This window comes from Primulina huaijiensis, unplaced genomic scaffold, assembly GCF_012295235.1.
Source record: "Primulina huaijiensis isolate GDHJ02 unplaced genomic scaffold, ASM1229523v2 scaffold43279, whole genome shotgun sequence".
NCBI lineage: Eukaryota > Viridiplantae > Streptophyta > Magnoliopsida > Lamiales > Gesneriaceae > Primulina > Primulina huaijiensis.
Genome location: NW_027360466.1, coordinates 40203 through 62934, shown reverse-complemented (window position 1 = coordinate 62934; position 22732 = coordinate 40203). Strand labels below are relative to the sequence as shown.

General features: G+C 33.7%; 2 protein-coding genes and 1 long non-coding RNA gene across 4 annotated transcripts; all 3 read left to right on the top strand.

Annotated features, from left to right (window-relative positions):
- Positions 1-7598: 7598 nt before the first annotated feature.
- Positions 7599-10378, top strand: LOC140970019 (uncharacterized). 2 transcript variants are annotated; one of them, XR_012174046.1, is made up of 2 exons: positions 7599-9428; positions 9931-10378. It is a non-coding gene; the product is annotated as an uncharacterized lncRNA (long non-coding RNA). The 2 variants fall into 2 exon arrangements; XR_012174047.1 differs by having other exon boundaries at positions 9914-10378.
- A 968-nt stretch (positions 10379-11346) lies between these two features.
- On the top strand, positions 11347-13960 carry LOC140970018 (probable protein phosphatase 2C 72). Its single transcript, XM_073431568.1, has 5 exons — positions 11347-11905; positions 12255-12584; positions 12696-12810; positions 13062-13285; positions 13474-13960. The coding sequence occupies exons 1-5, from the start codon at positions 11732-11734 to the stop codon at positions 13651-13653; spliced, it is 1023 nt and encodes a 340-aa protein (XP_073287669.1). The 5' UTR covers positions 11347-11731; the 3' UTR covers positions 13654-13960.
- A 2327-nt stretch (positions 13961-16287) lies between these two features.
- LOC140970009 (vacuolar-processing enzyme-like) lies at positions 16288-21414 on the top strand. Its single transcript, XM_073431556.1, has 9 exons — positions 16288-16546; positions 18250-18414; positions 18493-18649; positions 18852-18937; positions 19031-19230; positions 19460-19508; positions 19893-20102; positions 20453-20659; positions 20989-21414. Exons 1-9 carry the CDS (start codon positions 16328-16330, stop codon positions 21169-21171), a joined length of 1476 nt encoding a protein of 491 aa, XP_073287657.1. The 5' UTR covers positions 16288-16327; the 3' UTR covers positions 21172-21414.
- The last annotated feature ends 1318 nt before the right edge of the window (positions 21415-22732 follow it).

Here is a 22732-nt window from a genome sequence, read left to right as displayed (position 1 = left end):
TGTGTTTGTATGCTTTGTAAATTTTTTAAAATATATCAATTGATTAATATGTAATATTGTTTTTGAATTGATAATATACATGTGAAAAGAATATTATTTAACATTATGTGGATATAATTTTGTATAAAAATATCATAATTTATATATTAATTGAAAGTGCTAAAAAATAATTTAAAAAATCATGGGTGTTGCGAGGCTATTCAATTATTAAGAATCAAGCGACATTTTTTGGATCATCTTTTAATATTATTGAATATTACATTAATTTGTATAAATCATAAATTAAAAATCACAAAATCAATTCTAGAATTTAAAATTTCCCATGATATTAAAATAAAAATTATTAAATGAACAATTAGACAAAAAATGAAAATTTGAAAGGAAAGATGAAAATATATATATAGATACACTTCGAATATTTGAGAGAATAAGAGATGGATGAGAGGAGAGAAGATAAGAAGAGAGGTGATGTGAAACGATAAAGAGAGAAATAAATAGCTTGTGTATGAGTTAGAAGTTTTAAAAATCCATCCAAATCTTTGGATTGAACCAAATACAATTTTTGACTATTTATAATTGTACCTTAAGTTTTAATATTTGTATGTTAATGAATTATATGAAGTTATTAAAATTCGATTGAAAATTTGAATACCTATATAATTTTATATAGTTTTTAAAAATTAATGTTGAATACCACTTGACTTTTTAAAACTCTATGAAAGTATATTTTGAATATAATTAGATTTTTATGGAGTATGTAAAAGTCTTAATTGAATATCTATGTACTTTTAAAATCTACAAAAACAAACATTAAAAATCAATAAATCCCTTGCGTTCAATAACAATACACCAATGTTCTCCAAACCGGACCGGACCGCTTCAACCGCGAACCGGCCTCCAGATCGGTCCGGAGATAAGTAAAAACCCGGAAAACAGGTTTAACTGGAAAAAACCGGTTAAAACCCGGTTAAACCGGAAAAACCGGTTAAACCGGAAAAATTTTTTAACAAATTTTTGCTTTCTGTTTGCTAAACATGTATTATTTTAATTTTTTAAAAAATATCTAGATAAAGGTGTTGGTGAAATGCAAGAAACACCTTCTTTGGACTTGGAAGAACTTTTGGATGGTGGGGATGAAGATGATAATGACTACGAAAGAACACTTCGAGAATTGGATGCGGTGTGGGCATCAAAGGATGCAACTTGAAAGTTGAAACTGGATGTTTGATATTTTTTTGTATAAGAAACTTGATTTTTGCTACTTTTTTTTATAATTAAACTTGATGTTTTCTTGGGCACTTAAACTTGGTCATCACTATTTGGTTACATGTTAGGTGTAATTTGGATTTTTGAATTTGAAAAGTGATGTTTATTTGGATATTTGTTGTAATTTTCATCTTAAAAATTAAGTAAAAACTATAAAAACATAAATAATCAATATTTTACTATTTTATTTATTATATAAAATAAATAAAATATTAATTTTATTGATCCGGTTCGACCGTTCGGTTGAACCGGTTGAACCATTTTTTAAGGCTTGACCGGTTTGATTAACTGTCCGATTATAAAAACACTGCGTTACACTGCTAAATGTATCGATATAGAAACCTAAATCCCTCGTGGCAGAGCGAATCGCCGTGGCCGCTGCCACTGGACGTCATCGGAGAAGGTTCTTTGTTCTCAGTTTCATTCCAATCTCATCGCGATTCTGTTACATTGTCTGTTCACAATCTGTGCAACCTAGGGTTCCACCACATATTGCTAGAGACAATTCGGGAGATCTGGGTACTTTGTTCTTGGTTTTTCTTAGTTACTGACACGCTGTCTGCTAGGATTTTGGCTCATTTGCGTTCCAGATACAGAGACAAGCTTCATTCCGCTCTGGTACATTGTTTTTGTTCACGCGATTGCGATATGGTACATTTTCTAAATAAAATTTTGGGTTTTTATGTTACGGTTACCTTTAATTAGCTCATTTGAATGAAAAATTTGTTTGGAGTTTGTGATGGAATTGAGCTTTGTAGTTTTTGAGATTTCTGAACTGTGTTAGCATGCGTAGGTATTATGTGATATACGTTTGAAAAGCTACTTTCTGGAATATATACTGTACTCTGTGATATATGTTTGACTGTGATATACATCATTATAATAATCCCCCGAGTCATATTTTTGAATCCTTTTCAGGAATCAAGACTTTGATGCATTTTGCATTCGATTAAGTTCAGGTGTTGCTAATATTATGTAAAAACATACACAATCCAAATAGCGATTTCCGTCAGTGATTTGGATTTTTCGGAGAGTACAACCGCCTGCTCTGTTTCTAACTTCAAGTAACTGTTTTTTGTTTTGGTTTTCCTTTCCTTGTTGTCAATTTGTGCTTGATTTGTCCATGAATTTTAACATAATCGAAGACTATTCATGAATTTTGATCGTATTTGGACTTGTATGTTGAATCGAAATGTCTGTGCCTAGCTGATTGCATTATTTGGAGTAAAATGGAGGTGTAAAATAATAGAATAGCTTGTTCTCGGTTTAAGATTGATAATAGATGGTTTTGTAATGATATATGGAGTGAAATGGAAGTGTAAAAGAATACAATAATAGCTTCTAAAATAAAGGAATGATCTTATTGTGGCAAAACGGAAATGAATAAAATGCAGTCCATATATGATCTGGAAAACGTGTTTCTTGATCCATATGCTTTTGGATTTTGAAGTTACATTTTGAACTAAAGTTTTAGTACTGAGTATTAGATTTGATTTGGCACTAGGATCAGATCATTTGATAAAAAATTGAAAGAGATGTACCCATATTTATGAAACTGGTCCGTGATAGAATCTCAGTTCGAGTTTGTGCAATGGCCTACTGTTCTTTGAAATCTGGTATTGATTGTTACATAATTCGAAGTTAAAGTTCATATGAAACTTGTATATGATTGTGTTTTCTTCGAATTGCCACCAGTTGCAAGCCATTTGGATGTAAAAATGAATTTTATATGAGTTTTCTACAGAAACTGCTCCAATCTACAAGAAACTGAGCATGTGAGTGTCATGTGTGCTCTTGCAGACAGATTTAGGCTTATTAAATGATTTTATCTGGCACATCTTTGAGAAGATGAAATGTAGGAAATGAGCTAGCTTTCATTTTACAGAACTTGTTTTTGATCATATTTGAAATTAATATAAAATTTGTACTAACATGTGACAGAATATGGATTCTGTTGTGACCTTGCTGCAATTTGTTCGTCTAAGGATTAGTGGATTTGTCTAGAGTTATGCTATTTAATTCTAGAGCTTATTTCTTTGGTTGTGGAATTGGTGAGTTTCTTTCTCGATTGAGTGATGTCCGGTTAAGAGAAAATCCCAATGGAACAATCCTACGGTGAGAAGTGTCTCAGTTGAGAATTGTTCCTAATTTTTTTAAATTTAATTCTAGTGGTTATTTTTCTAATTTTTAATTAAATTCTAGATCTTATTTGTGTGGTTATGGAATTGGTGAGTTTCTTTCCCGGCCGATTGATGTCCCGGTTGAGAAAAAATCCCAATGAAACGATCATGTGACAATGTTGTAGTTAGTGAGCGTTTAACCTGGTAAGTTGTGGTCTAGTTGAGAATTGTTTCTAAGGTCTAGTTGAGAATTGTTTCTAATTTTTTTAATTTAATTCTAGAGCTTATTTTTCTAATTTTTCTAATTTAATTCTAAGGTTATTTGTGAGTTTGTGGAATTTGTGAGTTTCAGTTCTGACAGCGGATAAATCTTTTATGCTTGATGAGGTCCTTAAATGTCTAAAGACACATCAACTTCAAGTACAGATAAGGTAAAGTTTTTACATATTTAACAAGACCTTTGTAAAGGTGATTATTAATTAATTAGTTTATCGATCCTTGAAGAAATTGAACGCAGGGGCTTGAAGATATTATTTGTCAAATTGTATTTATTTACATGAGTTTGAAGATAGATTTTTCTATTTGATTCTTTACTTGAATTGTGTTTATGATTTTGTCTTTGTTTTTTTGTAATAACTTACAGTTTGGATATACAAATTAAATGAAAAGAGAACATCGCAGCTTTTATGAAAAATATCAGGTCAAGAAAGTGTCGTTATGAAATTAGTACTAACTCGAGTCGGATGCTAATCTATATTGAAGAGAAGATTCCAAGATTATCAAGATTAATGCATAGCTCTATTTTTTAATGTGCATGGATTTATGATTCGAATTTTGAGTGATCTATAATATTGAAAATTTGGATATTAAATTTTATTTTTGAATTTTGAATGATTTATAATATTGAAAAATTGTATATATTTTTTTGTTTTTTATCTGAAAAAAGACAATTTTTTTTTCACGTTGTTTTTTCTAAATTAAAATAGTTGTTAAAGTCCATGTTTTTGAAAAACACGCTCAAAAGCAACCATCTAAAACTTTTTTCTTTGAAGTCAAAGACTGTCTTTGTCTTCAAAAACAACATTGAGTACATCTTTAACAACATGAGCTTAATAATAGTTTTAAACAACTTACGACGACAATGAAAAACTGTTGTTGATGAGTGTTTATCTGGTCATGATATAAAAAAGATATTCAGAAAAAATATATTTTATAATTCTTATAATGTCCTTATGCATGGAATTTTACTACGAAAGTATTTACAACTTCTTTAAAAAATACGATTACGTTCAACTTCTCCCACTTTCATAGGACAATCACTAATAAGCAATAACATTTATGGTTCCGAAAATCCATTAAATAAATAAGCTAAGGGTACGAAAAACATTACAATCCGGAGTCGTTGAGGGTCAATATTTGGCCCCATTACGGTGCCCTCGTTTAATTTTTCACGACCAAAAAAAACCTAAAAATTTAATGTTTGTGACGACAAGTGAACATACATACATATATTAAAATTTAAAACGAGAAAAATGATCGAAATCCAAGGACTCAATTTAATTTGCGGGGCCAATTCTAAGAAGATGGCAAGTTCATTTCAACCAATATAATATCCTAGTGTAGAAATATAATATACCATCTTTAATTTATTATATACCGCATAGAAAAGCGAAAAATAAAAAATATTTTAGAATTCAATAGGAATGGAGACTATATTTTCAAAATTGTGTGTAAATTTTGTATTTGTTTAACCAAAAAAAAATTCATTTAATAAAAGCTAGCTATAGATTATATATCTTCTAGCTATTAGTGTACACGTCATGAGTTCCAATGTGGTCTCAATAAACCTGCCAGCAATCTACATAATTTCAAGTTTTATTTATGATTTCATTACCCAAAAAAAAAACTGTTAAAATCACAATTTCATATATATATATATATATATATATTTGTCTAACAATCAATTAACGTGTCCTCTCTGTGACAGCTACAAAAAAATTGATGTTTGTTTTTGGAACTGCGTCTCCTGAAATCACACTTCTCTTATTAAAATAAAATTAGGGTATATTTGCAAATCACAGTCAGTATATTATTATATATCCTTAGACTAATTAATTACACAAGTCACACATAAAATTTATATAAAATTCCCGATTCAATTATATCATATAATATATCCAAGAGCAAGTCTCTTGTGAGATGGTCTCACGAATCTTCATTCGTGATACATGTCAATATTGCTCGTATTCACAATAAAATAATATTTTTGGCATAAAAAAAATATTTTTTTTATGTATGACCAAATAAAATATTTGTCTCACATAATGGACATGTGAACCGTTTCACCGGAGTTTTTGTGTATAACTAATTAAAGAAGTTAAATCATGTTAGGCGTGCTTCTATTTAATTAATATGACCTCTAAGCACATTACACAACCCATATATGGTTACTTTCGCAAGTAAATTAAATTTTTGATTGAGGATCTTCTAGTAGATTAATGTACCAATATAAATATAAATGTGTGTTTAATGTAACACCAAAATAAGTGCATATGGTTCCCTAATTGCACAACCTTTTTTGGTGGTTTGTAAAACCTTAAAAATTAAAGTAACTACCTATCTCGTAAAAACAATATTCTCAAAGTATTACGTGCATGGTTCGTGGGCAGACAAAAATTTTCACGGTAATAAATATTTCTCTGTTTTATATAAAATTATTTTCTTGTAATTAATACACAATTCTTCCTCAACCTCCAAAGAAGAAAGAAGAGACGAATCAAATGTCAGATTTCTTGTCGAATAAAATCAATATTCAAGAAATAATCTATTTTAAACTGAAATTCTCGAATATATAACATCATCAAGCTATATTTAGCAAATTGCTTGATTACATTCAAAATTGAATTCATTTTAGTTTTGAAACATGTAAATATATTGAAATTCACCTGTAGCTCGTGATTCAAGTTTGAGAGCATTTCATTAGTTTGTAATGCAAGTCAAGTATCGATGGGTTTATGCTAATTTATTCTAAATAAAGAAATGAGAATAACATGCACAATCAAGGCATACATCCTTGTCGGCATCAGGATGTAAGCTACTCGATCAAAATTCGACTCGAAAAAGGTTTGACATAGCTCAAATCAAGTTCGAATAGCTCGAATATTTATTCGAGTCGAACTCGATTTTACATGTTTATAATATATCGATCGAGTAGGTACTGGATTATATACATATATATTTATTTAGAAATAGAATAAAAATTTCGAGTTGGTATGATAGTGCGCATCAGACCTTTATGTTGTATCATAAACAGTATACATATGAAAACTCCATTGTAACCACTGGATACTTTATGGTTGGCAATCGTGACATCAAAGGACGAGGTCAAAAAATTCGAAACCCTCTTCAAAGAAGCGAATTTACCACAAATTATATATATATAAAATAATATTTTTGTTCCTTTCATTGTATTATTATGATTTTTCTTAAAATCCTTAAATGCAACCGACGCATGCAATGACCAATTTGGATGCGTCTGTCGGTGGTGGAACATTTTTTTTTATAAATTTTATTTATTAACCAGGGTAGTTGAAAATTGAAAAAAATAAACAAATAAATGATAATCCGTGGCGTCTGGCGTACTGCCTACATAAAATTAATATTCCACTCTAGACAAATAAAAAAGAAAAGAAAATCAATAAAAAAATATATATAATGAAAACTCGTTATATATATACAAGGGTTCACCTCATTCAAATATTAAACTCCAAGCAGCGTATAATTTATTTATTTATTTTATGGAATAATAATATATTTCCTTCATGTATAAAAATGTACCTCGAAGCAAACTCTTTGTTGTGAGGTGGATGAAACTCCGCAATTACTGTCTTTTATTTATTTATTTATTTTTATGTTTGGCTGTTTATATATATAATATATTCCTAACATTAATTTAATTTAATTGTTTATGATGATGAACACGCACTTAGGATAATTCTTTTTATATTTTTATGTATGATTACATAGTAAATTTCAATAGGATTCCAAGCATGCAATTTTAAGAACTTGAGAAATTTTAAAAAGAAAAAAATTAAAAGGAGGCACCGGGATCTGAGACCTCGGCCCTCATTTAACTTTTCAATGGGCCGAGATAAACCAACCCAATTGATCGAATATAAGACCCGGTAACAAAATACTCTACCCGACACGATTCAGATCCAACAAATTAGAGCTCACCAAAGCAAGACTTCAAAGAAAGAGGTCAGAAGCATGGATGTCACAGTGGGCCAAACCTCCGCTTCTCCAACGGCAGCGCCGCCGTGTCACAGCACGGCGACGGTCACGCACTACATCCGGAAGTATTTTCAAGTGAGGACATACTGTTCTGCATCGACGTGGGCCCAGAAACTATGGTGGAAATGAAGGTGAACGGGTCGAATGGGCGGCCGTATACGAGATTGGACTCCATAAAGAAGGCGATACTTTGTTCATTAACGCGAAGCTAATTATTAACTCCGATCATCGATTTGCTTTCGCCGCTCTTGCAAAATCTACTTATCTCGTTTACTTGTCAATTCTCGCACGTCTCGGTGTTGTAGCATTAAATCTAGCTTATACTATACCTGTCCTAACACAAGCGTAGTTCTTTGAATAGGAGCAAAAATATAGATTAAAGTTTAAAATTTTGTATGTTACTCCGGAACTCCAAAAAATCGAGGTTAGTTCTTTGCTGATCATACAAATTTCTGAAATGTGAATCGTTATTTCAAGAAATTTTCGCTTGTATGTGGAATGGGTGGTGGTGGGAGAGGGGAGTAGTTGATTCATGCTGTATTTTTTAGCATCAATATTCTTCTTGCAGGAAAAATACAGCAAATTTCTTTAATGTACTTATTCAACCGTAACGATTTTAACTTTCTCGGTGATTTGTGAGCTCTATTCAGCTTTTTTTTTTTAGAATGGCCATGTTCCTCATAATTTACGGACGCAATATGTTGCTATTGAGCTAATAAAAGTTGAATTTTCCTCTGGCTCTACCAGATGTTTTATTTTTATATTTTCTGAATTACGTTTGATGAAATTTAGATAATGCTACTAAAGTGCAATGATTAGGAAAGCTCGGGTGAGTTGTTACTTATAATGGTGAATGTAGAGGAAAATATTTATCTAATATTAGTTGGAATGACATGGTTAGGATTTAGGAAGAATATTTTGGATCTTAACAATTCACTTCTATGATTGCCCTCGCAGATTGTCAAGACCAAAATACCGATACATGGAACAAGTTTTATATGTGCGCTAATGCTTCAAAATTTGATGAAATGGGAATAAATGACCGAGTTAAGGCAAGATTGTTGATATAATGTCTCTGTTAATCAATCTCCCTGTCATCTATTTTCTGTTAGCTACTTCTTAGTTCTTTCCAGGTTCCAAGTTTTGTTTCATACTTTCATCTTATCTAAAGTTATGCTAGTGAAGTTTGTATTGCTCTTGAATTTTTTGATCAAGGTTGGATGAAAGTTCTTTTTCATTCCATGATGTTTATGCTACCTAAAAAAACTAGTTCACAAAGAGCCATTGGCAAAGAGATCTGAAAAGTATGAGGTGTTGTGCATTTGTGTAGAAGTTTGGGTTTCTCATAAATGGGCTCAATATTTTCAAACACCAGAACTATTTTGACCCCACACGATTGTAGAAGGCTTTTTGGGCATGACACTTCTATGAAGTGTGTTTTACTATTTTACTATATTTATTCATTGTAATTAATGTTTCCTTTTTTTGGTGCTCTGAGACATGTTTTTACCTAACGGACGTATGCCAGCACCATCCATCAAATATCATTTAACATTTTTTTTTGCATTTTGTTTCTCTGTTTTTTTTATGCTCCAAAAATAGTTTAGCAGTGACGTTGGCTGCACAGTTGTGGCACTAAGGGCAATCACGGTAGATTCATCTTCCAGCCATGCGGATCTTACTCAACTGTTTAGAGTATCGATACGTGAAGCAAAGAAATCTCGTTCGGAGAATCGGATCTTCCGAGTGGTTAGGAAAAACAATTTAACCTTTCTCATGCATTTGACATACAAGTGTGGAGTATTTCCCTGCAAGCCATATTATAAGAATGCACTTGCTTTGGTTTGTGATTTATTGGAAATTTTATTAGCGACTGTTCCTAGTATATTCTTCTTCCATGTCCATGCTGTACATTCTAAACTTATAATGAAGGATTATCGGACCTCCTGAACATTAGAGAAATTATAGTTCTATTATAAATTTGTCTGACCTCATTGAGAATGTTTCCAACCCGGCTCCACCACCTCTTGCAAGACATGCTTTGCTGAATTGATATCAGCAATATCGAAATACATTAGTATGCATTCTTTTTAACTCTACCAAACCAATTGTAATAGAAATCGCAGATAACGCAGACAAGAGACACCTTCTCTGATAGTATTATATGATCCTATATTCTCTAATACTCTAACTAAAAATCCATTCTAACACTCTACATGTGTCTGTCATTTCAGATCTTACTCTACTGTAGGTTATCGACACCGCCACAGTTCCAACTGCCGACATCTCCAAAAATCTTCACCTTTGATGTGATGTACCTGCAAGACAAACCAGGACCCGATAATTGCCCACAAACAGTGTACGATACCCTGGTGGAAGCCCTCGAACAAATCAGTGAGTACGAAGGGTACATATAGCAGCGTTGCATGCAAGATGATGTAGACTTACCCAAATCTTTAACGAAGAAGTCTCCTGTTTCAGAATCAGCTCCAACAGATGATTATGTAGTTGTATCCAGCTAATACGAGATCTTGGATTATGGCATGAGCTATCGACGTTCTTTGTTCACTTCACCAGAAACTGTGTTGTATGTCTATGTAAATTTTGGTCTGTAACCTTTTCTTCGCTGCCATCTTTGTTTATTGATTATGTCAACCACTTTACATTGGTATTGAATGAAAGGAATCGTTTTCAGTTTCTCTGAGATTTATCTTCTTTGGAGAATTAAAAATCTGTTGCATTATCGGATTGCTTTGTGGATGAGCTGGTCTGAATTCGTCGTGGAGACTTGTATCTTCTACGCTCAACTTTAGAATAGTCTGCATCTGGAAGAATACCTAAATCGCTAGTCCCATATTTGAAACAAGTCGTGGCTCTGTAAGTTGTGCTGTATATGTTAATTAATCGTGGGAATCAAAATATGTAATCTGATTTGGCGTAAACTGTAAAGTGAACGAACACGGGAAAGAAAGTCCCACTGGATGTAGTGGGCATACAATTTACCAGCACACCCAATAACGTTTTAAAGTGAACACGACTTGTTACGTGTGTGTGTTCGGTCTGATAAACAAACGATCTTAAATGTGTCTGTATAATTGCACGGCCATTAGTGTGTTGTTTCAATATTGTCATTGGGAAGATACAAATTCATTTTTATCATGTAACAGTAAGTCAATAGAGCTTGAATTTTGATTCTATATTATAATTATAATTATAATTAATATAAAATAAAGTATTGGGTAATCGACAACCATAAATAATGTGTTATAAAGATTTCTTCCCCATCAAATTATGACTTCTCACTCGCACCCTTCCAAAGATTTGAAAAGCTTTCAGTCGTGTTTAGTTATTATTATTCATATGAAAAAGTCAACATTCACTCGTTTTCTTCCAAACCGTCAAGTTTTGTGGTTCAATGTACACGCATTCACCTATCTAAATTAAAATTAAATAACCAATAGTCAACTTAATTAGTTGTGATCATCATCCAAATTTCACAAGGAAAAGTCAAGAAATTTATTATTCAATTGGTTGGAGATGGATCAATTTCCATTTGTTTGATGCAATATTGTTAACAATCGAATTAAATTATCAAAACCATTATTCATTTTTAATTAAAACCATTAACGAAATCTTTATCACAATACGTCTCTATTTAAAATTAGCCGGGATTGTGGTTCTTCAAATCATCGCATTCGAGCACAATTACTTTCTAAAGCTTGGCCAGAACTTTTCTTCTAAGCTTTACAAAGTCAAACTAAATACTAGGGGGTTATTATATCACCAAACTGATAAATCCTACATAAGTACACCTAAGATGCCCTTTGAAATGAATCTTGGGTTACTCATAAATAATAATAAAAAAACAATCAATTATTGGAATTTTTAAACTTATTAAATGCCACTAGTATTCTTTGAAGAATTTGAAAAGTATACAAGATCTGTATATTCCATGGTCCCCAATTCCCTATATATGGGGCCTTTTCCCCATTTGTTGGATTCCAAAGTATATGCACAAGAAGAAAAATTTCAAGCGTTGACAAATAGAAAAAATGGGAATCTGTGCGTCTGTTGCATCTTCAGAAATACATGATGATCCTTATGGCCATGAAGATTCTGCATATTACAAAGAAGTTAACTCTTGTAAAAATGGATTCCAAATTGGTTCCACATATTCTCATGCAGGAAGCAAAGGGTTGAATCAAGATACTGCAATTCTTTACCAGGTACATCAACTTTTGCCTTTTATTATTGTCTAGTTTCGGATTATTTCGTTTTCATGTATGATCCACTGGTATAATGAAACTGATTTTTATAAAAATGTTATACGCAAAGAGGGAAGACTGTCGTTGTTCAATCACCTAGTCCACTCGTTTCTCATTTAAGTTTATTCCAAAGATGATTTGAATACATGGGTTTTTCAGTGTTGCATGTTCTCAAATACATCTAGTTTGAAGTGTACAGTTTGTTGCAAGGCTGTTTATTCTCTAATTCCATTTGTCAATATTGAAATATCATCAAATGAGTGAATATATGGAGTACCGAGATGTACTAAACTTCCTCGCACTTATTCAGGGCTATGGCATTGAAGATGGAGCATTTTGTGGAGTTTTTGATGGACATGGAAAAAATGGACACGTAGTAAGCAAGTTAGTGAGAAACAGGTTGCCTTCTCTGCTGCTAAACCAGAGAAATGCCATAGCAAAGATTACCTCATCTCCGATAAATAATGCACAAAATGATCCGAAAGCGGAAACTTACCATAAATCAGAACCAACCAAAAATTTCTTTAAATGGAAAGAGGCCTGTTTGAGTGCATTCAAAGCAATGGATAAGGAAATCAAGATCCTTGACAGTGTGGACTGTTCTTGCAGTGGAACTACTGCCGTTGTTGCTGTCAAACAGGTACTGTATTGTAAAAGATTTAATTATCAGAATGCTTAGGACAATTTAGAGATATAATTCATTAATGTTTTGGAGGAATCACGTGGTTTTCCCTGTTCTTTTTCCCCATAGGGTGAAGATATAGTTATTGCGAATCTAGGCGATTCGAGGGCTGTTTTGGGAACGAAGACCGAGAAAGGGATTGTGGCGATTCAGTTAACTACTGATTTCAAGCCCGGAGTACCCTGTAAGATTCTTTTCCATGATGGAAATGATAAAAATTTAATACATATGAACCAAACCCGACAAAGAGTAGGCTTTTGCCATGCTGAACGTAGACTTTTGGTCTCGATCCAGCAAACACCCTTGAATCGATCTCATGATGTGTGCTGGACGGGTCTAACATAGATTTTCTCCGAAAAACATCTATGCAACACGATTTTACTTGTGTATCAACGATGCTAATATTTGCAAAAAAATAAATTTTTTCTTTTGCAGCCGAAGCTGAGCGAATCAGGAAATGCAATGGCAGGGTACTTGCGCTGAAAGAAGAACCACATATTCAGAGAGTATGGCTTCCTCATGACGACTCTCCAGGCCTTGCCATGTCGCGAGCTTTCGGAGACTTTGTGCTCAAGTACCATGGCATAATTGCAATCCCTGATATCTCCTATCGCCGTTTATCTCCAAACGATCAGTTTCTTGTTCTGGCCAGTGATGGGGTAAAAACTAAAAACCTAGCCAAACAAAAATCTAATTTTTGCATTGAAACTATATCAAAAATTTGTTGGTTCTGACTTAGATATGTAACAACACAATAATATAAATCGAGATATTATTGATTTCCACATGTACCAATAAATGATATACCAAATTTGTGACTTTTATTTAATACACGTTTAATTTTCAGGTGTGGGACGTATTAAGTAATGAAGATGTTATTGCAATAGTTTCTGCTGCACATAGTGAAGAGGCAGCAGCAAAGTCAGTGGTGGATGCAACAATTGCTGCATGGAAACATAGGTTTCCGAATTCGAAGAGAGATGACTGCACTGTTATTTGCCTCTTCCTGGATAAGAAGAACGCATAACAGAATTTGGGAGAGTTCAGCTTCTTGAATGTGCATATTTAGTTCTATAGCTCATTACTGGCATGGCGTAGCGGTTGTATCATCGATTAGTGTCACTTGGGTGTGACAAAACTTGCTCATTGGGAGTGAGGAGGATTGTAATGCGAATGCCAGATACCTGAAATGTACTCAATTACAGTAAGATAGAATTGGGAGTGAATAATGGTTGCTGGCATTTGTTATTGTTGATTGTTCGATGCAACAAGACGAATAAAGCATCTTTGTTTTTAGGAGATGAGAAATGATGATATTATTATGTAAAACATTATTGGAGTCTGTTTTAGGATCATTTACGCATGCATAAAGTACAATTTTTAAAAGAAACTAGAAAGCGTAACGAGACTATCATCATATTATAACCCCAAAAAATTGGAATACATGAAGAAACGAGCATTAAGCCTTGCTTCATGTTTTTGATAATTCCTCCATCCAAGAGGCACGAGAACGGAAAATAATTAACAAAAACAGACCTCGTACCCAAAAAGTTGTGTAGAAGGGGGGGTTTGGATGAAGATTCGGAGTCTGTCAATTAAAAATAGTTCGCTCACAAATTCTATCCATTTTTAAGATCCTCTCCTTCAAGAATATCATCATATATATAACTGGCATTCGTATTTGATCATGAACAGATGTATGTCTCTCTCCGGCACAGGGTTTTTCAAGCTGGTTCTGATCACGTGACAAAAGCTCCAGATCATTCGATATATTGGTTTTAATCTGGTTAGCTGTATCGAGAACACTGCTTTGAGAAGAAGATTTTGTTTGTTGTGTATGTGGTTGCTTATTTTGATAATGCTGCTCGAATTGCTTCTGCAACAAGTATCAAACCAAATTGTTACCAATTCGATTTTAATCTATATGATGATAAACCGTGTATTGGTTACAGATATACAAGGGAACATAAATAGAGAAATCATGATTAGACCGTATGTAATATCATAAAATACAAGTAGTGTCGGTGGCCGCTCAGTAGGAATGAATAGTGGTGGAGAAATTAATTTTTGCTTGAATCCCATAAATGAGTGCATACGTAAAAGGGGAAATAAATATATAGAATACAAGTGTAGAAGGTGCACCTCGAATCTCATGATCTCTTTGTAAACTTTGATGATATTCCACGATATGCATGCCTCCGCCATTACGGAAACGGCCACCATAAAAGTCTTCTGACCTCCACAGGCATCAACCTGCACGTTTATGATCAATGTAACAATTGTTTGAGTGATGCACGAGAAAACTAAAAAAACAGAAAAGAGGAAATTAACTAGTAATAATCCTATCAATTTGGAGAATAAGATGTGAAAAAACCGGAAGGTCCATAGTTATGTTCGGTCATTCACAGGTCATAAGTTCAAAAATATCAAACTTCGTTAAAAAATTTATGAGTGATTCATCAAGAAGCTATTCTCAATTCTCAGATCAAAGTCTCAGGAGAGGGATAGCAAGAAATTCTTCAGCCAAAAAGAATCTGCGATTGAGGGAAAACAACATTGAGAATCAGAATTGGGGAAGGGGAAAGGATGGTCAACCAGAATCTCACCTTTAATCACGAAACCAACTGGCAGGCAATTCCAGGTTTTACCCAAACAGTACAGTACTATTGGCAGATTCTAATACTTTTAAATTAGTTGGTAGTACGATGGGAGTTGGAAAGGATTCAAAGAGTGAGAGCAGCATTGTTAGTCTACCATAACTAACTATATATATGTGATAAAACCTAAAGCACACCGAAACCAAGTAATCGCATGTCAAAGTTCATCCAACCAGCGACAAGTTCTAAGATGAGCTTGGATCATATTGTCACCAGAAGAAGTTTTGGAACCATGTAGAAAAAACACATTTGCGTTGCATTGCATATATCAATAACGAGAAAGCCAAATGTTGGCTGAGTCCATTTTTTTATGCAACGTGATTTATACCATTTTTGGATTATCAATCGTGCATCACACTATAGTGTAAGTACAATAACTCCCTCAAGTCAACTAACCATTCAATGATAATTGAAATACTCTAACCATCAATGATTTTGACCGACCATCAATTGTCTATAATACATTTTTAAGCTTTACGTACATCTTACACATTATCTTATACACACATAATAATTTATGATCGTTATTTTTTTACATTATTTATCATCTCATCCACAAACCAAGCATGACATACTTAATTTGAATCTCCATCCCAAATTAAATGTATGTGGATGAATAATGTACACGACGAATCTCGGGAATGATATGTGAACATTGATTAAATTTTATTGTAAAATATTTTTTAATCAAATTTAATGCTTTTTATTTTGGTAGTATATTATGTTGTGAAATGCGACAATATAGTGAATTTTTTTTTTATTGAAAATTAACATTTTAAGTTTTATTTCGTTATTTAGGAAAAAAGGACAACCGTGTAAAATAATTTAGTAAAAACAACATTATCTTTAAAAAACGATTCAAACCAAGTGCCTTTCTACTGTCCGTTCAAGGGCCAATCACTGGCCCAACTGCACCGCGAAGTAGAGAATCCAAATCGTTCTTTTTATTTTATATATAAATATACATATATACCTAAAAAATATATCTCAAATAAAAAAGTCATATTTCTTGTATAAATACGATCATTTTTTATCTCACCACTCATGACGATTCCCTCCGCCTGTGAGCTATTCCTCCTTTTACTCTCCGTGGTAGCTATCGCCGGTGCCCGGGATGACTTTCTCAAGCTTCCTTCCGAAGCACGCGTATTCTTCGACGGTGGATCGCAGAAGGTAAAAGGCGGGGCTGATGACGATTCCGTGGGGATCAGGTGGGCCGTCTTGTTGGCCGGATCCTCTGGTTACTGGAATTACCGCCATCAGGTGATACGCTCCTCTTAAATTGTTGAGATTTATTAATCTAAGATTTAGGTTTTTGAATTAAGATTTCGTGAAGGCTGATTGTTTTTGTGTTGAGCTCCGAATTTATTTTTAGGTAATTAATCGGACTGATACTGTTGTTGTTTTAAGATATTTTGAGATCTTTCGTTGACGGGTATGATCATGAATTAATGAACTGTGATGAAACTCGCGATAAGTTTTTCAAGAGTGTTAGATTTTCTGATATTTACTTCGTGTTGGTATTTATTCCACCGAACGACCTACTAAGAGTCCGAAGTTTTTTTTCATGTTAATATAATATATAATATGCATGTATGTATGTTTTCCATTCTTGAAAGTATTGTTTCGCTTAACTTCGATTCTTCGGACAAGTTTTAAAAAAAGTAGTCTAATAATCTGTGAATGAAGTGTATGATAGACATCTAATTTTGGTTGAACTAAATGCCAGATGTTGACCGCAAGTCACTAAATAATCGGAGTCTTATAATATAAGCAGGAGGCCCACATATTAGGCCCCGCCAAATTGTATTTTGGATCTTCACGACTTCACATCATTATTTTTTCACCCGTCTCTCGAGGACTTGTCCATAGGTGTTAGAGACGGCTCGAGCTTGGCTACTATCGTGTATGCTCACAAGTTTAATAATAACTTTTAAACAGTTTCTATATTTTAGTAATATAAAGTAAATTGAATATCGATTTTATGTATGAAGTGCTTTAGCTCAAGATTCAAATTCGCCGGTCAAACTCACTCATGATCTGAGCTTATTAGTAAGTTTATGAACAACTTTTCTTGAACATAATCTTGACCAATCTCTAGCTTATGCTCCTTTATTTTAAACTCAACTAGCTTGACCTTAATTTCTTGTATTCGAGCTCAACTCTTTGACAACACTACTTGTAGCACACCATTGATACAATCTAAAAATTGTGACCACACTCTTCGAATGAGTGTCTGCACTAGGCTTCTTAAAATTAAAGAAAGAAGATAAGAAAGGTGGATAGCAGGGAAGTGACTATACACAAACCAGAACCCGAGAGAGAGAGATAAGTATAGCAGGGAAGAAGCCCATTTTCTATATCTTACAAAACCTTACTATGTTTACGATCTTATGTATTTATATTCTAAAGGATATTGGCCATTTTGCAGCTTAACTTAGAAGCCCAAATAATATAGAGCTCAATTGTGATGTAATGTGAACATGTTTTCTCAAAACATCATGTTTCATACTTGGTTTGATTTATGTATGAGAATGTCCATTGGTTTTGTTGCTTTTAACTTCAACCATATGTGAAGCAACCTTCAGAAATGAGTGTGAATAGGAAACTTTCAAGTGAATTGATTTTCATGTCTCTGATGAAAATCAGTATTAGAACAAACTAATTTTATTTATTAAGAGAATGTAATCACAGGCTAATAACAGCCAAGTGAAGTTAAAATTTGATGGTGGAACTTTGCTTGAAGATTAGGATGCTCTAATACCAAAAGAAATCTTTCTATGCTATGCTGCAAAAGAAGAAGAAAATAAAGTGACTTTGAATACAAGTCTAACTCTACTATGCAGTCTATCTTCAAAATGCTCGTCTTGAAAAAATGATGCCCTTCATGTTCAGGATATGCATTTTGACTTTGTGATGTTCCTCCTGTCCACTGACACTGATACTAGTCCTTGTATTTGTGATAGGCCGATATATGCCATGCATATCAAATCCTAAAGAAAGGTGGTCTCAAGGATGAAAATATTGTGGTTTTCATGTATGATGACATTGCTTTCAATGAAGAGAACCCAAGGCCAGGGGTCATCATTAACAGTCCTCATGGTGAGGATGTCTATAAGGGAGTTCCAAAGGTTTGTCTTATTCCCGTGTCTCTAATTTGCATATTGACAGTTGAAATTTATCTCTCTTTTCTCACTCTCCTGAGGCAGGATTATGTTGGAGATGACGTTACTGGTGACAACTTTTTTGCCGTGCTTCTTGGGGACAAAACTGCTGTCAAAGGAGGTAGCGGGAAGGTTGTCGACAGTGGTCCAAATGATCACATATTCGTATTCTATTCTGATCATGGTGGTCCTGGGGTGCTTGGTTAGTGAACTACTGTTGACATATATTTTAGCCCCTTCTTGGTTAAGTGCCCAGTTTTTACCGTGCCTTTGAAAAACTTAAGCTTACAATATTTAGATATGATAGCATCACTTTTTTTTTTCTTTCCATGTATTCTATTCATTGACTATGCATTTAGTGCTAAGCATTTGATTGCTTATTGTGTGCTATATTATATGCTCAGGGATGCCTACATTTCCTTACCTTTATGCGGATAATCTGATCAACGTTTTGAAGAAGAAACATGCCTCTGGAACATATAGGAGCTTGGTATCGATTATGGCTTTTGTTTTCATGGTGCAATTTTTTTACCTGTTAAGCAAGATTAAAAATCTTACACAGCTGATGCATCTACTTTTTTAGGTATTTTACCTTGAGGCTTGTGAATCTGGAAGTATATTTGAGGGTCTTCTACCTGAAGGCTTGAATATTTATGCAACCACTGCATCAAATGCGGAAGAGAATAGCTGGGGAACATATTGCCCTGGAGAATATCCCTATCCTCCCCCAGAATACGATACTTGCTTGGGTGACCTGTATAGTGTTTCCTGGATGGAGGACTGGTATGCATTAGTTTTTGGGCTTCTATAGTTGATAGTGCATGACTTGAACTTGCAGTGCGTCAGCTTATATGCAAACTCAGCAAAGTTTACCTATATTGTTCAATGGCTAGTTTGCTGAAGCTAACTACTCACTCAAAAGCAGTTCCGTGAATGAACCTATTACTACCTCTAATGCCACTTGTCATATTTTATGTTTTTTTAATTATGTTCATATTGTGGCCATGAACAGCGATATCCACAACCTTCGGACTGAAACCTTGAGGCAACAATATCAACTGGTAAGATCTCATCAAACTGTGTCTTTACATTGAGCAATCCTATTGAACTAGTATGTTTTTCTTTTACTTTTTTGTTTTCTAAAAAATGGCACAAGATGCGTTCTTGCTGTAAACCATAAAAAACAAGGAAGGGGGACTAGGCCAAAACAGTCGAACTAGTCTGTCGGTGATAGAAGAATGTCGAACTCCACGGAGTTCCATTTTCATACAAAAACTGTGTTCAAACTTTCCATGTATTTTTATTATGGACTCACATGATCTCAGGAGTGCGACATCACAAATACGGGGTCAATTTGTTTTTTGATTTTTGGTGCAACACATCTTAAATGTTCCATGTTTTTTCTGATCGTGTTTCGGAATGATTATCTATGTTGACATTTGAAGGTTAAGAGTCGAACTGCTAACGACAATTCTTACGATGGCTCCCATGTGATGCAATATGGTGATCTGAAGCTAAGTGTGGATAATCTTTACACATACTTGGGTACAAATCCTGCGAATGATAACTTATCTTTTGTTGATGAAAATTCTCTTCGGCCATCTTCAAAAGCTGTCGATCAGCGAGATGCTGATCTTCTACATTTTTGGCATAAGGTACGTTCAACTCTTGTGAAAGCGAATGTGTTTATCACACCGAGTCTGTTTCTCATGACTACATCTGGAGATTGATGTAGAGCAATTAAGCTGCACTTGTGATTGAATGGCTAATCAAATAATGTTAAACCCATCATTTAATAAATTGTGCCACTTGAAGTGCCTACCTTTATATCCGGATTTGATGGATGTATGGTTATAGCAATCTGTACGTGTACACCTGGTAAGAAATGGAAGGAGGTAGGCCCAAAACAGGAAGGGACAATAGACATGGCAAGAATTGAACCTAAGAAAATTTGTCTCAAGCTATTTTTTTTTCATGACTGCTTTTCTCGATTCACCTATGACAGTATCGGAAAGCCCCTGTAGACTCCGCTCGTAAAGTGTCAGCTCAAAAACAGTTGGTTGAAGCTATGGGACACCGGACTCATATTGACCACAGTATCGAACTTGTTGGAAAACTTCTGTTTGGAATTGACAAGGGTCCTCAAGTGTTGAAGACACTTCGACCTGCTGGGCAGCCTCTTGTTGATGACTGGGATTGCCTCAGATCCATGGTAACTTGACATCATACTTCTGTCCCTGTAAGAAAATTTGTTAAATATTCTTCTCAAGTCCTCACTCCCCTAAACATGGTATGCATTTTCTGTAACTGATATCGGCGACCCAATAATACTTCTGTATGGTTTTGCTGAATCAACGCTTTTGATTCTATTGATGTGCATCTTAGTTTTCTTCCAGGTTTTACTCTAATAGTAAATTTCGAATGACCGGCATTTCCTTTGAAAACACTATACACAAATTTAGTATTATTTGATGTGTGTAAATCGTCTAGCTGTCAATCTTATATCTACATAAAATGATCTTATTCATATCTTCTGCTCAGGTTAGAAGTTTTGAGACTCACTGTGGATCGCTGTCTCAGTATGGGATGAAACACATGCGCGCGATTGCCAACATCTGCAATACTGGTGTGAAAATAGAGCAGATGGCCGATGCCTCAGCTCAAGCCTGCGCCAGTTTTCCTTCCAATTCATGGAGTTCTCTCCATAGGGGCTTTAGTGCTTGATATCCGTATTAAAATTCTGGAAATACGAAGACTTTCTTGTATAATTTAAAATATCGGCTTCAATTATAGATTACAATATTGATATAATTTACTGCAGATACAATGCCTTCAATGTTGGTACAGATTAGAAGGTACATCAATCAATGTCTGCCTATCTGTAAAATCATATGTAAATAATGTTCTGTTGGGAACTTGTTGATATTGGGTTGTAATTTATCTTGTTGTAAGTTGAAAATTTGTATTTAGATCGTGTCTTTCAAGCTTAGTGTTTTTGTAGCATGAAATCTAGTACTTGACAGTTGAGATCTCCCAAGACATCGTTTGGTTTGTTGATGAATTGATCAAAGCTAAATAATTATAAAGATAAAAAATCAATATAATTGAATAAAATAATGATGTATAAAATTAATTTTTGTAGAACTTGAACCAAGTATTTGATTGATGTATGATCAATTAATGTTTTATCCTTCCTACCAAAATGCCGACTAAATGAAATGTTTTGTTGCTTTGGATTAAATTATTAAGTACAAGGTAATACCAGTTTGTTTTATTTGTTAATAAAACTATAGATTGGAGTATCTAAGGATGAAATTCAATCGCAATATCTATACTATATCTTATTATTGCTTCAAAAGGTGAAATCGCTCATCTTAGGCGTCTTTCACCCCTGGCCCGACATGATTGTGAGAGGAGGTAAATCATGGTGACTCAGCCAACCAACAACAGTTAGACCTTATGCTACGCCGCGCACAAGGAGCTCCCCTACATTGGAAAGAATTTAACTCCCACACTGCCGCTTGCGAGACTCGATCCCTGATTATTTATTGCTCCAAGATTCACTGCTGCTGACCAATTGAGTTAAGCCCATGTGGGCTACTATATCTTATTATTGTTATCATATTACAAATATAATTTGCATTAACCTAATAATTATACCACGGCGAAAGGCTACACCCTATAATAAACTTCAACAGTGGCAGCCATGTGGTCATTACTAGGCGATGGAGTGGTAGAGAACATGGTGGAATACATGCATCTATCCATTTGTTTAAGATGAATGGAAGAGTTTTGCAATTTTTTCCTTCTTGTGATAATCATCATATACCATATTTTAGGAATTTTTGTTATGTTTGAATTAATTTTTCTGACCTGGTTTCTTCCCTTTCGAGAACGGAAGCTAGAAGTTATTCCAGAAACAAAATTTCCCCCATTTTTACATTTTCCAATTTAATCATTGCGTTTCATTTAAGTTTTCATTCCCCAAAAGTATTTTTTTTTGGGTTAAAAAAACGCAATTATTAAAATATTAAATATGCTAATTATTCAATTTATATATATTAAATGGTGATAGTAATACTTTAGTGTGAGTGTGTGTGTTTTTTTTATAATATCCAACAACCATCATTCTAACTTGTAATATCCAAAATATGCATAGCATACAATGATAATCCACAAAATATTACACAATAAAATAACCAAAATAATCCTACATTAAATATAATTTAACTAATTACAAACAATTTAATATAGAAATTATTTCTGAAAGTTCTTAATTTTAATA